Source organism: Corapipo altera, unplaced genomic scaffold, assembly GCF_003945725.1.
Source record: "Corapipo altera isolate COAL_440 unplaced genomic scaffold, ASM394572v1 63, whole genome shotgun sequence".
Lineage (NCBI taxonomy): Eukaryota > Metazoa > Chordata > Aves > Passeriformes > Pipridae > Corapipo > Corapipo altera.
The window spans coordinates 120,337-134,947 of NW_020884928.1; the positions used below are offsets into that span (position 1 = coordinate 120,337).

At 41.1% G+C, this 14,611-nt stretch overlaps 1 protein-coding gene across 11 annotated transcripts in view; it reads left to right on the forward strand.

Annotated features, from left to right (window-relative positions):
* Window positions 1-14,611, forward strand: part of ABI1 (abl interactor 1) — a 77,354-nt gene that overhangs the window by 21,742 nt on the left and 41,001 nt on the right. For all 11 annotated transcript variants that reach the window (XM_027658831.1, XM_027658832.1, XM_027658822.1 and 8 more), the window contains exon 2: window positions 1,578-1,745. In XM_027658831.1, coding sequence (XP_027514632.1) covers window positions 1,578-1,745 — 168 coding nt within the window. The remainder of the gene's footprint in view (window positions 1-1,577; window positions 1,746-14,611) is intronic.

The window sequence follows — 14,611 nt, forward strand, 5'->3', positions numbered from 1 at the left end:
AAGGCATCTGTGTATGAATCCGTTTGAAGGGTGGCATTAACCAAGTGTTCTAATAAGTGTCAGAACATTGCTAGGAATGTTAGTCATGAATATGGACAAAATTCCATGATTGGGGAGGAATTTCACCCATGTTTTAAAAACTCTGTAATTAAAAGGTAACCTAGCACAGCATGTGTTGCAGTATTTAGGTCACAATGCAACTTTTATAATGTATATGAACAACTTGTCTTCTGGTTTTCTTCTTAAGAATGAGAGGCAGGATTTAAAAATGAATGAGTACCTGGAAAGTGGAAGACATAGGACTCGCTTGAATGCTAATGGAATGTCTTTGTTTCCTTACTTTGTGCTTAACGTTGTAACTCTTGCATACAATGTGTGTTGAGCGTTATTCAGAGAAATCAACAATAAAAATAGAAGTCTAGTTGGAAGGGGCTATTATTATGAACCTTTTCTTTTGCTTGCTAAGATCAACTGTCTATTCCACAAATAAATAAAATTGGGATGAAACTATGCTAACATTGAGTCATTACATACTGCAAACTCTTTGTGGAGTGTACCTGTCCTACAAAAGAGAATTCTGGATAGCTGCAGTTTGCAGGTTAGGTAACAGATAGAGAGCTGACCTCCACTGCCAGCTCCCCAAGTGTGATACAGGGAGCACTTCAGAGTGTGTTCTGTGTGTATGTGTGTTTTCCTCGTGGAGGTGGTGGTGGCATCTCCCATCCTGCCAGAGAGAAGGGGCTTGCTTGGGCCATGCAATTCAAGTTATGTAAGCAGTTGCTGATCTTGGACAGTAAGCTGTCCTCTGACTAGAGAGCAATGCCTCAGGACAAATTGAGGACTTTACCTTAACAAGGTGTTATTTCAGTGGGAGTGTGATCCTTTCCATATATCTTTGCCCTTTAGGGAGAAGCTTATGCTCCTTTCTGATACCTCAAAATATGTGTGTCCTTTGAAGTCAATAATGAATCTTCTCAGCTGTCAAGGAAAGTTTATTAAGGTTTTGTGTGAGGAGGGATAATTTCACAAATACTCCAGCATGCAGGAGGCCTCTGTCCATGCTATCCCGATGCTCTACGTGCCTTCTCTTGGACTGTAGGAGTAGTAGCCAGCATAGCTGGAGGGTTGGCTTTGTAGATGGCATGGGTAGTAGGGGCACCCAACTGTGGGAAAATATTTTTCGGTCTCAATTGGCCTGGGCTGCGTGACTTCATAAGAGAAGGCAAAAGGTGCATTTTAGTGCATTTTCATTGGGAATTGGAGACTTTTTGAGAAATGGAGGATTGGACAGGCTGTAGAAACTCAACTCCAACAAATCACGATAGTGTTGTTTTTCCTACTGAATGAATTGTTTCTTGGTATGTAATTTTATTATGGTTAAATATTTTTCAGATTCATTATCTTATCCATATGACTGAGAATTTTTAAAGTCTACATGCATATTAAATACTTTGACTGCACGGTCAGATCTTCTTGATTGCAGATTCTTCTAAATATAGGTTGTATTTTTTGTTCCTGTCCTTTGCCCCCACCCTTTTCCTGGCCTGAACCAGATGTCTTGTTCTTTTGCGTTACAGGCTCCAGATAAAAGGAAAGCATTAGAAGAGACCAAAGCCTACACAACTCAGTCTCTAGCCAGTGTTGCTTATCAGATCAATGCACTGGCCAACAATGTATTACAACTGCTGGACATCCAAGCATCCCAGCTACGGAGGATGGAGTCCTCCATCAACCATATCTCCCAGGTAATCTTTTTTTTTTTTTTGATAGAAGGCTGACAGTGTTGGAGGAGGCATTATTGTGTCTCTTGTATTATTGAGCTGGATAGTTTATGTTGATTTCTTTGAATTCTCTGAGTATTAAGATAGAAAATGGTAAGGCTTTTTTCTTCCAATATTTATGAAAGCCACTTTGTAATGAAGGTCATGTCCAAAACAAAATAGCTCCTGTATCAAGAAATTCTGGAATCATATTTGGTTTAAAGCAGGAATTAATTTTTAAGATTCCAAGATCTGAAGCCGCAGTTGAGGAAGGGTTAGAGGGAAGGATTCTATTTCTGAAGTAAATCCAGTTAGAAGAGCCATGTGAGTGGTGGTATTTTATTTAACATTGCAACATATGTGGTAAGTTCATTTGTTTTCATACCCTTGCAGGATGTAATTTCATGTGCTCTGTTGAGGGGCAGAAGGATTCACGTGCTGCCCGTTACCTGCTCAAGCCAAACCCCTTCCCTGCCAAGCATGAGTGAGCAGACCTAACTTGTACTGTGACTGCAGTATTGCTGGAGTTGTTGCAGTGAGAACATGGAAATAGATGTCAGGGAAGAACAGGCCTATCCCTGTCAGTGCCAGCCTGTATCCTCTTGGCTGAAGCTTCTCCCTGGCTGTCTGCTTCTGGGGGGGGAAGAGTTGCTGCTGCTGCCCGCCTTGTACCTGATCATTTGTCTGATTGCATGCTAACTCAGCCAAAAAATGTCTGCTGTGTTTAATCTAGAAGTGGCTTGTTGCATAACCAGGTGTGTGTCATACTAGTACCAGTGAAGGCAGGGACAGGAGTCAATTATTTCACCCTTACAGTGCTGTTTTCTTCCTTCCCAAAGCCTAGCCATGATGATGAGAATGATGACAGTGCTGTTCTGAAATGGGCTTGAGTGAGTTGTTAAAAGCCCAGTGTCGTTCTGTCATATGCTCTTCTTGAAATTCAGTCAGATCATTGTTGGGCTTTGATAGTCCTATGTCTCTCTGAGATGTTTCATAAACAAGTCTCAGAGCATTCAACCTAGCATGTTCTTCAGTGCAGCCAGTGAACTAAAAACCTTAGTTGGTCAACCAGTATCCTGTTAGTGGTACATCCTAGACCAAATACTTGAAAGAAAATGCTACTCATGGTCCCTGCTGTCTGCCTCCCCAAAGGCTCTGCTAACCTCTCCTTACTGTTCTTTTGGAGTTGTGGTTTCTAAACCTCTTTCTGTGAAATGGGAGCACAGTGGTTTGCTGAAACATGTCAGCAGGGAGAAGATTCCAGTGCACATGAAAGGACCCTCCTATTAATAAACCTGTCAAAAAGACTTGTCAAGTTAATATGTGCTGAGAACTAGACAGTTTTAAAAGCTGTATGAAGTATTTTAAAAAAGTACCTGCCACTGAAACAGGAAAGTAAGAGGAAATGCAATTGCTGTAGATAAGTTTCTTGTAATGTTAAATATTCAGAGTTCTTGATGCTGGGATTATGATTAACTCTGAAGAAATGACTGGATACAGGACTGAATGTACAGATTTTCCCAAGCACTGGATGCCCCTTTATACTAAGTACATGTTTTTTTACGTGTTTCAGAGCTGCAGTGTGTAAAGCAATTATTGTTAAATTCTCATTGGCCCACTAATATGACTAACCATGGAAAAAGCCAAAATGTTTGATACTAGCACAAAAGGTGTTAACCCTCCGTACTATTTGCTGCTTGAATTGAAGGCGCTATGCTGGAAGCTGTTGAGTCACCTGATACATGAACTGTTTGCTAAAGACTGTGAACAATCAGTGCTTTGTAGAGCTTTTGAGGAGTGTTTAGCAAGGTCACTTGCTTGTAGTTTCTGTCTTGGTTGGCCTTTCCTGAAACTAATCCTTGCTTATAAATGAACCTCTGCAGACTAATTTTGTAGAATTAAACTGGATACAGATAATGCACACATACCAGCTCAGCTATTTGCTTTGAAATGTTTCCGCTCAAATGCTTCAACTGCGTTTCTTAAATCTGCTGTGCACTTGCTGTGATAGACTGTTTTTAAATGTTTCAAGATCTCCAGAGTGTCTTTCCCTGTACCTGTAATAATTGAGAACATTTTCATGTCACTAAAGCATGGGGATGAACAAATTCTCAAAATGGCATTCTTTTCCAAGAAAGAAGTATTGCCTAGAAACACAAATCTGAATCAATTACTCAGTTCTGGAGTTTGCAAAAAAGAGCATCTATCTGTGAAATAAGGTACAATTTGATAGTTCTTCTTTCTAAGGAAGAAAATCCTGTCCTCTTACGACCTACAGGTAGTTTCTGTTCTCATAATTTTTTCCAGTTCCCTATGCATGTTTTCCAGAATGACTCTTGGCTCAATGACTGGGTAGTTAATCCTGATTAGTAGCCACTCAGTATTTTTTCTGGGTGTGTATCTTCCCTGGAAAAAGCACTTATTGAGTGAGGTGATAGATTAGTGTGTTATATTCTTACTGGAGCCTAATTTTACAGGTGGAAAGTGTGCCTGGTTCTATAGCAAATAAATTACTCAGCTTTGGTTTCTTGTTGAGCACAAACACAGAGAGGCTTCTCATGAGTAATCACATGTGATGAGGGAGTGCTGTTCTGAGCACACGGAGGCAGTGAACAGCTCCAGGAATGGCTTTCACATAGCAGCCAGAGCAACAGCAAAAGCCTGCCCAACTGTATCTGTATTTTCTGCCTAGTTGTCTTTCAGCAGGTTCTGGAGTGACCTGCCATGTAATGATTTACTACACCCAATGTATAAAGCTATGCACATACAGCTCAGCTAACCTATGAAGGTTTAAATCCTTCATGTTGACTTTGAGCATTGCCAAGCTGACTTGACCTTTCCAAGCTGCTTTAATACAGCAGAGCAGAGACTTCACTGTTCTGAAGAAAGTTCGCAAACCCTTCTAGTGTAAGGGATCCTACTCATCCTGTTAGGCGACGTTTAGGGGGAAAAGATAGTAAGTGTACACTTTGGACCAATATGAGAATCAAGACTTCATTAAAGGTATTAAGTTCAGCAAATGTGACACCAACCTACAAGAAGGGCTGGAAGGAGAATCTAGGGAACTACAAACCTGTCAGCCTGACTTCGGTGCCAGGGAAGGTCATGGAACAGATATTCTTGAGTGCCATCATGCAGCATGTGCAACCAGGGGATCAGACCCAGCCAGCTCGGATTTGTGAGAGGCAGGTCCTTCTTGACCAACCTGATCTCCTTCTGTGACAAGGGGACTTGCTTACTTACATGGAGGAAAGGCTGTGAATGTGTCTGCCTGGACTTTAGTAAAGCCTTTGACACAGTTTCCCACAGCATTCTCCTGGAGAAACTGGCTGCTCATGGCTTGGCCAGGGGTGCTCTTTGCTGGGAAGAAAACTGTCTGGATGGCCAAGCCCAGAGAGTGTTTGTGAATGGAGTTACATCCAGCTGGCAGCTGGTCACTGGTGGTGTTCCTTGGGGCTCACTTGGGGCCAGTTCTATTTAATATCTTTATCAGTGATATGGACAAGAGGATCAAGGGCACCCTCAGTCAGTTTGCAGACACACCAGGTGGAACGTGAGTGTTGATGTGCTGGAGGGTAGGAAAGCTCTGGAGGGATCAAGACAGGCTGGATCTATAGGCTGAGGCCAATGGTATGAGGTTCAACCAGGTGAAGTGCTGGCTCTTGCAGTTGGGTCACAACAACCCCATGCAGCACTACAGGCTTGGAGAAGTGTCTGGAAAGCTACTTGGCAAAAAAGGACCTGGGGGTACTGGTAGAGAATGACTGAACATTATCCATCAGTGTTCTCAGGGGGCCAAGAAGGCCAGTGGCCTCCTGGTTTATATCAGAAATAGTGTGGCCAGCAGGACTAGGGAAGTCATCATCTCCCCTGTACTTGGCACTGTTTCTTGGTTGTACTCCCCTCTTCCGCACCTCCTCTTGGAAATGAGAGCTGACTTAAACACGTACTTTAAGATAATTTTTTTTGCTGCTTCATTTCCACAAAGTTCAAGAGAATGAAGACGGGACAGCCAAATTTGTCAGAGGATAGAGGTTGACAGGGACATCCTTGTTTACTTTGTCAAAACTGAAAAATGTAACAGATCAGCGCTCACATTTCTGTCAGAGCAGCAGCAGTACTGGGTGTAGCAACTATTCCTTTTTTTTTTTTTTGTCTACATAAACAGTTTTTAAATAGCTCAGTATTTAAATCCAAGCATGAAGAAAGCAACAGACTCCTTTTTAAGAAATGATAATTTTCACCAGGGAAACACTGCCTCCCTCAAACATTCAGTGTTAAGATTTTCTTCTGCATCTGAAGCTCTCCTCTAATGCAAAATAGGGCCTATTGAAAAACAATATGTTCCGAAAGCTTAACTCTCAGCAAAAAAAAATGGAGAGACACATGCACATCTTTTGTTACCATTAAAAGTTAGAAGCTTTTAGGATTAAAAAAACCCCAAAACGCTGAATTAGTTCAGAAGAATCTTGCCTGTTACAATCCATGTCTAATTAATTGCATGCGTAATTCAAGTGTTGCATGCAAGCAGAAAGCCAAATGTTTCTGTTGTGTGGTTGTCTAGCTAAAGTCAGGGCAACAGTGCAGGTATGCAGACATCTTCTTGTAGGCCTTCTGAAACTTACAGCTGCAGCCTGTGTTGAACCACACATAGACACCACCCCCAAATACTGAGGCCTTTTCCATCGGGTGAGCAACCAGTCAGGACTGGTGTGGATGATGTTTCAGAGAAGCTCTGCTGAAGATGTTCTGGGGTGTAAAGGAGTGAGCTCCTAAGTGGTAGCAAGTTGGTGTCTGATGGCAGGGAAGGGGAGTACAAGAGCTGTTAAACTCTCAGCAGGTCTCTGATGCTTGAAGAGGCATAAGGCAATGCATGTACAGTGGGGATTCTTGATGTTTGAGTTTGTGGGAAAGAACTTTCAGTGTGCATGTACTTTGGATGCAGTGATACTGCATTTACAGATTGTGGTGTATGATCACAACACAGTTTAACTTCATGTTTGAAAGCTAGGAAGTAGAAAGAGGATAGAAAATGTAACAAATCGTGCTAACGAATGTGGGTGGTCATGCCTAGGAACAAGCAATTACGTGAAGTACTTTAGTACACTTACAGATGGGAATAAAAGACCTTTCCAGATCCTCTTAGTGGTGACTGTACTTCCAAAGTACAGCTGTCCAGGTACTTTTACCCTGAAGTTGCCTCTTTAAAAAGAAAATGTTTAAAACCCTGACCTTTCTCTCTCACCTGAAGAACATATGGGCTGGATGAAAAAAATTGTTAACTGGAAAGCAAATTAACCAGAACTAGCAAGTGGTTGATTGCTGCTAACAAGCAGGGTCAGTACTGGAGCCCACACTGTTCAGAACATTCTTTGGAGACCATTCAGAATATAAAACATGTCCTCGACAAATTGGGGAATAACTCTAAATTAGGAAAGGTGATTCATATACTGAATGGCAGAGCTTCAGTACAGAGGAGTGTTATTGAACCAGCAAAATCCTTGGGAAACTGGGTGAGGTGCAAGGCCCTCCACCTTATGTGGAATAACCCTGGTGGGAGGTGACTCTGAGTAGCCATGTGCTGGAAAGAAGCTGGTGTGCTGATGGGTGCTGTTCTGGGCATGAGCCAACAACACGAGGCCAAGTGAAGCAGTGTGGCAGGGCTGCCTTGGGAAGAGTGTGGCTGGCAGATGAAAAGCAGTGATTATTATCTGCTCTGCAGTGATGAGACTTCATCTGGAGCACTGGGGTTTTTTTTTTTTTGGTTGTTTGGTTGGGTTTTTTTGTCACCTCTGCCTTGCTCAGGAGTGATTTAGGAAAGTGGAGACAGTTCAGGAGAGAGGGATGCTGAGATGGTCAGGGGCATGGAGCATGCAGCCTACAAGGAGAGGTTGAAGGAGTTGTGTTTGTTTGGTCTGACAAAGAGAAAGCAGTAGCTTATGAATAAGTGAGCCTGTCTGTCTTTGCAGTTAGTCTTTTACTTGGTAGTGACAGTGTAATGTTGAACAGTTAGCCACAAGTTGAAGCTCAGCAGGTTAGTACATGGAGCTGGGAAAATCGTTTTTATCTTGGAGCACTGGAACAGGTATACCCTCTGCCTTGACTCTTCAGTGTTACACTGCACTAGCTAGGTATATCCTAAAAGTTGACTTTGTTGCAAGGCACATTCTAAGTTATAGGAAGTAATTGGTCAGTGGGCAGACAATTATGAAGTCAGGGGAGAAACTGCCACCACATGGCTACAAATTCTTATAAGCTCCACTTACACACATCCAAAAGTACATGAAGAGACCAAAAGTATCTGCAGGAACTAGAGCATCATCTTATGTTGTATACAGTAGAAAGAAAGGGTCTTCTATCTGGTTCCCTTGAATTGCTTGTGCTTGTCACAGGCACAAATATTCTAAATATGGCAAATAAACTTGTACCTTTTGTTTAGATTAACCTTGCCTTGGGTGACGTTCCCTCTCCTAATAAAGTACTGACAGTTATCTCTGTGGCCTTTGCTTCACATCCTGTTCTTCCTGTTCTCTCTGTGATAGAGGCCAAGGCTTGAGAAGTTGCACTGTGCTTGCTCTGGTTATCTGTCTGCTTATGAAAATTGTTGTTAACTTTGTGCATATCAGCTTCTACATGATATATATAAATTGCTCAGAATGTAGTATAATGTGTAAGGGTTGCCTTGTCAGCTGTTCTGTTGAGAAATTCCCTTCATGTCCACAAATGAATTCACACAGGATCTGATTTCTGTGCAGTTCAGCTGATGCAGTCAAAAAAATCCCCAGCACATGACCAACAAAAAAATCAAAACAAACCTGCCCATGATAGTTATGTACACCTATGAGGGCCTTTCTGTGATGGGGGAAGAGCAGCTGTTTTGAAGAAGAAAACTGGAATGCAGGGTTTTGAACATATTTTTGGGGAATGGGAGAAATTGCTAACTTTAATAGCCATTGACTGTAATGAATTCCTTCATACGCTTATTCCCGTTCCAAACTCCGGTGAAAGGACAGTCTGAATGCATAGTTTTCAGTGTGTTTTAGACCATTAAAGCCTCCTTACTGCTCAGTAAGTATTTGGCTGTAAGCTCTAGATACCTCATTAAGTACTAAATTAAGAGGCCCGATGCAGCCTCTTGTTTTCTGAAATCAAAGCAAAAAATCCCGGGACTGTGAACATTACTCTGAAAGGCCTTTTTGATAATTTTGTGCATCAAAGGAGTCATTGGTGTTTGTGCAGTCTTTTTAATGAAAACCCCTCATACCTAGAAGTTATACCACATAGATGAATCACGTCACTAACCTGCTATTAAGTCACATATTGGACTTTTCAAGGAGTCTTGGGGTTTTTTTCTTCAGAAGCTTCTGGTTAGGTTGTTACCTGAAATTAATTTTCCTTCTATTTCAAGTCTTGGTAAACCAGCATTCTTCACATGTGAATAGCTCCTGGTTTACATTGAATGAAGGTTTTGTTATGTCTGACAGTGTTTTAGTTGCATAAATGCAGAGTATGAGGTGATGATAAGAACATTGTGCTAATACAGCAGAAGGCAATCAGCTACCGAAGCATTTAGTTGCCATGCCCATACCATCCAACACAGCCATTTGGGACATTGGTTTTCATGGCAGCTGGACAGTGTTATGCTTGAGCTTACTGTATTTGGGGGAAAGGAGGGGAAAAGCAAGTACAAGGCACTTACTGAGGAACAGATGAGTCTTGGTTGTACTGCATCATTGAAGCTGCCCCTCTTCATAGTCTGCCACTCAAGCAAACGAACACAACCTGCTGGGTGCTTGTGGCTGGACTTCTTGTGCCTTTCAGAAGGGAATTGGGGAATTGCTTGGTGCCTTCTGCTGGGGCATGTAAGTGCTTAGTTAATGTTGATCTGCAGATGGAAAACCAAGTAACAATTTACATGAGTGTTTTACAAGTCAGTACAAATGCTCTACCACTTTTTATGATGCTGCTGGGTTTGACTTTATTCTCTTTATTGGCAGAGTCCTCTTCTGGGACCTATTGATACCTGTAGTGCATGTCTTGTAAAAGCTTACAGGTCATATACATGCAGAGAACACTTTTATTATAATTTCCATTTGGAATACTCCCTATAGATGTAGAAATGACCACCATAAAATAGGTCTGCCTCTTCCTTAATTTCAAAAAATAGATTACTAAAGCTGCCATTTTCCTTTCTAGCATTAATTTCTGGTTCCAACAAATAATTACATTATTTAATGATTTTGCCTAATAGTGTGCCTAATTATATCTTCTGGGCACAAAAATGTAAGTAGTATCTGACAATAGAATCATAGGTCCTGTGTGTTGTTTGCTTCCTCTTTGAGAATCTGCTGAATAGCTATGACTTTTTGCTGAATGTATCCTGGTGTGAGTGCTAATGTGCTGTGGTTTTGTAGCTTTAGTTGTTCATGCCTAAAAGCACTTGCTTTTTCCCCTCGCATGTTGTCCTAGGGTGATTATTTGCAGTGGATCCATCAGTACAATTCAGAGTGATCTCACACCAGGATCGAAGCATACCTTGCTATTTCTCTGACTGGCTTCTCTGTCTTTGCTTGCAAGAGAGAAATAATGTCTTGTCAATCTGATCTTGTCATGGTATCTTAAATTCCTGTATATGGCAAAACCAGGAGCAACAAGGGTGTGATTAAAAGCTATTAGGCTTCTATACAAAGTAAGAACAAGTAGGATGGGGACCTTAGAGTTAACTGGGATCGTGATGGAAATAGTAAAACAAATCATTGCTTCAGGAAAGGTCAGTTGGGCCATCGTTTGAAAATACAAGAACAAGGAAATTGAATAACAACTGAAAGACCTGATTTGCATGTAGGAAATTCTGCTTCCTTGTTGAACTCAGTGTCTTATAGGATTGTTTTTTTTTTCATTTTAAGTTATATTTTTGAACTGTGTTCAAAACTAGGCTGTATAAGGTTGCAGGATAAGCCTTCAAACCACAAATCAACCTTTATCTGACTGGAAAGGAGATAAACGTCGTCTTTGGGAAGCTGATCCTTCTTTGTCCATTTATAGGATTTTCTTATGTGTGTTGTTAAGTCAAGTATTGAGCAAGTTACAGCAATGGCCAGATGTACAACGGGACTAAAAGACATGAGTTGTACAGTGGATAAGGCTTGTTTCCTAAGCTAGGCTGAAAAAGGTGTTAACTGAAGTTTTTGAGCAGCGTACATATTTTTCTCTCTAACAGTTCATAGGCAGTGTGTGGTAAGCTAATAAAATGCCAGCTTATATGGACTAGCAATTTGTTTATTTTTCTAAATAGTTCTTGAGCTTCTAATTAAAACTTAGATTCAAAAAAAAGAAACTTAACTTGAAATTATGCAGTTGATCTCTGTGTGTGTGTTGGCAAATGAAACATGGCATTTGAGAGTGGAAGGATAGTAGAAATATTTGTTATTCCAGTGTTCCATCTCCAGGCACTTTTTGCCTGCTGTGGTGATGAGTGAGATGCGGAAGTAACTGAGAACAATCTCCATTTGGGAAATGGAGAAACCTCTAAGTCGTAACAAAAATGTGCTAACTTCACGTCATTATGGATCATTAAGATAAAGAGACAGGTCCAGTCAAAAGACCTGAAACAAGTTAGACTTTTGTAACTATCTAATCTCTTACCTATGCCACTGAATTTTGGTTTAGTTTCTTCAGACAGCCTAAATCTCATGGTAAGAGACAACACTGACAGAGTTATAAGCCTGTAAGCTGATAGGAACTAGAAATCCTTTATTTTATTAGTTCCACTCTGCACACTGAGGATGGTCTGCTCGCCACTCATGTATTACTGTTTTAACCTGCTCCTAAACTGATGTATTATTAAGCATACGACAACATTAACATGCTGTGTTATGAATGGTGTTCATCCTTGTGACCTGTAGACATGTCCATTAGTGCCTTATTTTGACTGTAGCATGACAGCTGACAACAGAAGTGCTCAGTATATTACAACTTTGAAGTACTCCTGATGTAGTGGTAGCATTTGACAGTACTCTTGGCATCTGGATGCTAAAACTGGAGGAGAGAACTTCTGGGGGTGTCCATGGTGCTTTGGTTTATATAATGAGTTTTTCCCTCTTCTGAATACAGGCTGTGGCACATTAACAAATAACAAAAAGCTCAGGAAGCGGGGGATGGTTTCCGTAAGCTCTCACTGAGAGAAATTCAAGTTCAGTCACTGGGGATTTTGCTGCTTGAAGCATTCCTCCTGCAGTGTAGTGTGCTGTGCCCCTGGGCTGGCAGAGAATATCAAGCTTCAATCCCAGTTAGCTTGCTTCTTATTTCTAGACCTCTAGACAGGGGAGCAAAAGGAGATTGAGGGGACCACAACTCTAAGTTGCTGGCATTTTATTTTCAACTCAATATCTTTATGAGACTGTATTTCCTTGCACTGCATTAAATGTGTAGACCTTTAGTCAATGCAGAAGTTCTTCGGAGGTTCTCCGTACTAGAACTGGCTGAATTGCTTGGAATAAGTGTATCTAGCATATTTAGTATTTTGGAAACTATTTGAAAAACTTTTTAAATATTGATTTCCATGTGAAGTATTTGCCTAGAGTACATTTAAGAGAATGCTACTGACTGGCCAACTACTTTGAGAATATTGAAAAGCATCATCTAATGAGTAGAAACTGAATAAAGAAAATGTGGTGTGAATTTTTCCAAATGCATTTTTAGAAATCAGAGGTTCTGCAAATAATTATGTGATTTAAACAAACATCCTGGGAAAAAAGACTGTGAACAGTCTGCAGATCTTACTCAGATAAAGATAATTTTACTGTGTACTCTTCCCCTTCTGCCCATTTGCCTAGATTTCTTCATTGTTCTTAAAACAAATGCATGGTTGTTGTTTATATTAGCTATATACTTCTGTGAGTAAACGCACTCTGTGCTGCTGAATGGATATATACAGTTTAAATTCAAAAAGTTCATTGACCTCGCTTAGGAAAACCAGACTTTACCAAAGCAGTGTCTTTTTTTGTAGTCCATTGAACTGTGTTGTCGTGTACCCCTTCATCTCTCAGGGAGATATTTGTCTCCTCACCAACACCTCTGTCCCTGATTAAGGTAGCTGTAGCAGTATATTGATCTCCATCACTTTCTTGTGCAATTAGGTTTCTTGCAGACGTTCAGTGACTCTTCAGTGTGTGTTTAGCTGTCCAGTACTGCACAAGTCAGTGTCCATGGTGGTTGTTATTGTGAAGTGAGTGCTAAGGCTGTCTCTTGAAATGCTGTGGTGCCTTTCAGAGGCTTGTAACCCACCACGATGTTTGGAGCACCTTTACCAGGGCACTAGTCTACCTTCCTCCTGTGTAAACACTTAATTGGTCAATATTTCTGTAGTGTATCTCTAACTTTTGTCTAAAGTGACAGTAGGAGATGTCCAGTCTCTTTTTTCCTGACGCTCTCTTGTTCTAGACAGTGTTTTGTTCTCTGCCCCTTATGCCCTGAATTGTGGGCTCAGTTATCCTGGAGGCAAGGCCTTGAAAACTGCAGACTACTGGCTGCTTCCTTCAGCTGGCTTCTTTCTGTATATCATCTCCAATGGCTGATGATCTTCTTCTCTCCAAGCCTTTACAATCAGATTTAATCATTATACTAATAACTGCACAGTGGAAATGGCTAATTTCTGAGCACATGATTGGTGTAACTAATGAATTTACTGTAGCGATAGCAGGATAGCACATTCAGCTGCAGGAACATAGTAGTGTACTCCTCTCTGTGTATACACACAAGACTTTCTGTTCAAGACTTGTATTGTCTTTCAACCTACCATCAAGCTGCAGTGTTTGTGTTCATGTGCATTTGCACAGGACCCAGCAAAGATCTCATTCTGAGTGCACACATTTGCAAGTCTGAGATGTGGTCCTGGTGGAGGGGTTGACTGGTGGCATGTTTTTTTTTTCTTGGGCCAAGGTCCTCTGCCATAGTGCCCTGCCTTAGTCAGAAAACATTTTGCTGGGTGAGATTTTGCTGGCTTAGTTTGGGCTAAGCGCTGCTGGGACTGTTGAGGCCATCTGGATGTTACCAACAGATGTAATTGCAGTATTTCATATCAGTTGTGGCCAAGAGTAGGAAGCTAAGGGAAATCCATTTACAGAAACAATGTGCAACTTCCTGTTTGAGTTGTGTGTGGAAATAAAAATGGCAATGGAGAAGTAGAGCAGTCTTAGCAATTCCATCTCTGCCCTGGCCCTTCCTCCCCACCCTGTAGACTGGTGAACGTCATACATACTTGTGATTTGCTTGTCTGTCTTCTGCTTTTACTTAATATATCTCAAATTACAAGAAGTCTGTATGACTCAGTCCAAAATAGAAGCGCAGTCTTAGGAAATGTGTGAGGGAATTTTTGTTAACTCTCCTTTTTTGTTAGAGTATCTTAATAGGTTTCCATGTGCAATACTGTGGAAACTGGGCTTTCAGAAGAAGTTTGAGTTGAGGGAAGTTCATGATGCTTCTAAGCTTGTCCTGTGTTGATGTACTTTCAGAAAGGATAGCTGCTTACTGAAGGGGTTTGAGAAAGGAGAGACTGCATCAGAAAGTTGAACTGTCTTGTTCTGTATTTGTCTTTTGAAAACAAAAGTGATGAACTTGTCCGATCCTTGTTGTTTTAATATTTAAGTGACATGGAAGAGCTCTTTACTGCAATAATGCTGAAGGTAGTAGTATAGATACTAAGTTAACTGTAAAGTGGAATAAGTATACTGAAAACTTGTAAGTGGAATCTGTAGTGGCTGAGGGTTGTTCCTGCCACCTTATTTTACTGATAAGACTCACAGGCAGTGAGTCTCATCTTGCAGTGGGGAGTGAGAATGAGTCCCTTGCAA